This window comes from Vollenhovia emeryi, unplaced genomic scaffold, assembly GCF_000949405.1.
Source record: "Vollenhovia emeryi isolate VEMERY1.0 unplaced genomic scaffold, V.emery_V1.0 DF943241.1, whole genome shotgun sequence".
NCBI lineage: Eukaryota > Metazoa > Arthropoda > Insecta > Hymenoptera > Formicidae > Vollenhovia > Vollenhovia emeryi.
The window spans coordinates 1-3,154 of record NW_011963125.1 but is presented as its reverse complement, the minus strand read 5'-3'; the positions used below and the strand labels follow the sequence as shown (position 1 = coordinate 3,154).

Sequence of the window (3,154 nt, the reverse complement as noted above, 5' to 3'; positions counted from 1 at the left end):
CATCGTGGACATTGGGCTTTAAGAATGAGGGTGGAGTCCCATGGAGCGGAATACGCGGAAGCGGAATCAGCGGATCGCCAATCGCAAGATTATTGGCCGCGTTCAGCAGACACAACTGTTGAGTGAGCGCTCAATGATTTCTTAATATGATTGGCTGGATCTACAAGTATTAACCAATCATACTGATCGCTCACTCAACAGTTGTGTCTGCTGAACGCGGCCATTCTGATAGAGCCCTTTCAAAAATTCCGTCGAAACGGTCTTGTGATTGGCGATCCGCTGATTCCGCTTCCGCGTATTCCGCTCCATGGGACTCCACCATAATCGACTGCGATTGGTCAATTCTTATGTGTCTAACGAAATTGACCAATCGCAGTCGATTATTCTTACGACTACGACTCTGCGACTCGCATTGTAGACCCCGCATAATATATAGAAGGCTGTGTACGTATATATACTTATTGTATGTATGACGTGTTATATATATATATATATGTTTACATTGTTCCGGTACGAGAAAAATGAAGTTCTCCCTGTCCTTGGTGTATCATTATTATTTCGAGTTTGAACCTTTTCAATGAAAGTGTGGTTTAATATATAAAAGCTCAAATTTACCGTCGAAAACGCTTTCTTAGGTGAAAGTATGCCAAGTATAGAGTTTGAACAACGAAGCAACGGCTCAGCGTCAGAGGCACAAATGTTTCCAGAGTTTCCAGAATTTTTAGGTTAAGATTTATTATTGTTCTTAGATTAAAATCCTGTCGTTACATATTCATTCTTCGTGCAAAATGTTTATAGATGTAGCATATCATAATTTAGCTTAATGTTTAGATAACTGCACATAGCAGAATCCTCTCTTGTTTACTCTACGCTGTCCTCTCTCGATGATGTAGCATTACATACAAAAAGTAAAATAAAACGACGCCCGAGTTTGCATCGTTGTGCAACGAAAGTATCCAGTAATTATTGGAATGTTTCCTTTACAGAAGGGAGCGATTCATTCATTCCTGATGACCTTTTTCAATCAATGAGCTTTGAATTGGGGATACCTATCGGGCCAGAGGAGACGCTCCTGGATTATGATAAAGGGAATGATGGGATGAAAAACATATTTGACTATTATAAAGAATTTGACTTTGATTATGCGAAAGACAAATCAGGTACGTGTCAAAGTGTGATCTAGATTTAATCGGTTTGTTGTCATCTAAACGTCTTTTACAGTGCTGGAAAATGCCGAGACAATTAAGTTTGAACCTGAAAGCCCAGCTGCACAGTTTCCACTATCGCCCAGTAGCCTCAGTCACTCGGAGACCAACGATTCAGACAGACAAGTGGGATGTCCGACGCAAGAATTGTCAAACTGTGCGATACAAAATGTGAAAACAGAGGTATATGCCACGGTGTAGAATCACAGATACGATACGAGAGATATAAACGTCCAAGTCGCACTTGACTGAATTTTTTTCTTTTAGTTTCCTTTAGAGACACCATTGATTTCCTCTTCGCAATGCGTATCGCCGTTGTCGCTATCGCCTCAATCGTCTTCAAGTACGTCAAGTGTAATGCAACAAGTACAATTCATATCTGTGAACGAGGAAGACATTAAACCAAAATATATCCTTGCGAAGGCGGAAACGAAGAAACGCGCTCACATTCAGCCTATAAATATCGCACAACATGTTAAATACGTTAAAGGTACTTTTTATCTTCATGTGAATACACAATTTTCTAGGGGCGCCTTATTATCAAGAGATATTTACTATATTGGAAGCTACTACATTTGAGTATATAACTTAATAGTACTTCGATTATTTTCAAAGTCAGTACAGGTGAGGTACTTAATATACATTTGTCAATGTAACACTTAAACTTGATTAAAACTTACCGCAGTTATTTTTACATGACATTTTTACCATTAACATGGTCTTTCTTGGTCTTGGTGTACGTAATATTGTATTATTTGTATTGTATATACGCAAGTTTTTCTAGAGGAAAAGAAAGAAAGACACATATTTCATACTTATTGTTTTCAATTAACATAAAACAGTAATCAAATAGTTTTTTGGTGTATGATGTAAAGTATTCATATTTTTAATATCTACAGAGGAGCCTCAAAATACTATCTTCTTGCAAGACATTGCCACGTTCGCACAGAATGCAAATTCGCAGCGTGTATTGTATCCCACGAAACTTCGGATATTACCGACGAATAAACAAAATTCATTGTGTATCAGCCCGACAGATAAAAAGGCGGAAACCGCCTCGTTTACGTTACCGCAAAACGTAAAAATAATCAATACTGTGTCAAACGTTTGCCCAACAAATACTACCGAGTCAATAGATGCTTCTACTATTTTAAATAACGATTCGGTGAAGTGTAACAACATCGTTGTTGCAAACAAGACCATGAGGTATACTCCATTTCAAATAATGCGGAACAGAATAAACTCCGATTCAATAATTATACAGAATGAAACAATCGATCTCGTGAGCTCGCCAAAAAATAATCAGGAATATAAATTGAAGGCGTTAAAGAGACAACAAAGAATGATAAAAAATAGAGAATCTGCTTGCCTCTCGCGAAAGAAGAAAAAAGAATATGTAACTTCTTTGGAGAAACAAATATCTGAGTTGAAAGAAGAAAATAAAGAATTAAAATTGGTAAATTTATATTTTATATTTGTATATACACAATGTATGTGAAATAAATTTGTAATGAAAAGTATTATAAAAATTATTTCTCAATAATATATATACTTTTTTTTATAGGAAAATACAGCCTTAAAACAGAGACTATCGGAAATGGAAAATGATGTAACAAATAATAACAAACATGGAAATTTCAGTTTTAAACCTTTGAGAAAGAAAATAAAGGGAAGCGCTATTTTCCTCGGTATATTTTTCATGATATCTCTAAACATTGATGGTTTTAGGTAAGTGCAGTAATGCATCTGTTTATTTATGCATTAACATATAATTCTTGAAAGAAATGAGTTGTTTTAGAGTGTCTCTAGTTCTTATTCCTTCGAATTTATTAAGAATTTAATTTGTTAATATACTATATTAATGTAATTTTATCGTTTCGCAATATATTAGATATCTATTATTTATTATACAGGGTGGGCCATTTTAATTTATACAGTCGATTTTTTAA

At 35.3% G+C, this 3,154-nt stretch overlaps 1 protein-coding gene across 2 annotated transcripts; it reads left to right on the top strand.

The window, feature by feature from the left end:
• Positions 1 to 466: 466 nt before the first annotated feature.
• On the top strand, positions 467 to 2,967 carry LOC105566377 (cyclic AMP-dependent transcription factor ATF-6 alpha-like). Of its 2 annotated transcripts, none has more exons than XM_012020319.1 (6): positions 467 to 725; positions 987 to 1,160; positions 1,222 to 1,388; positions 1,473 to 1,695; positions 2,105 to 2,661; positions 2,770 to 2,967. In XM_012020319.1, exons 1-6 carry the CDS (start codon positions 644 to 646, stop codon positions 2,935 to 2,937), a joined length of 1,371 nt encoding a protein of 456 aa, XP_011875709.1. In that variant the 5' UTR covers positions 467 to 643; the 3' UTR covers positions 2,938 to 2,967. The 2 variants fall into 2 exon arrangements, with proteins under 2 accessions (XP_011875709.1, XP_011875718.1); XM_012020328.1 differs by lacking the exon at positions 467 to 725 and adding an exon at positions 823 to 908.
• Positions 2,968 to 3,154: the final 187 nt, after the last annotated feature.

Excerpts from the sequence above, each read along its gene's own strand:
- LOC105566377 (XM_012020319.1), top strand. The coding sequence starts at position 644 with ATGCCAAGTATAGAGTTTGAACAACGAAGCAACGGCTCAGCGTCAGAG. Across the intron at positions 726-986 it reads AGAGTTTCCAGAATTTTTAG|AAGGGAGCGATTCATTCATT; the intron begins GTTAAGATTTAT and ends TTTCCTTTACAG. Across the intron at positions 1,389-1,472 it reads TACAAAATGTGAAAACAGAG|TTTCCTTTAGAGACACCATT; the intron begins GTATATGCCACG and ends TTTTTCTTTTAG.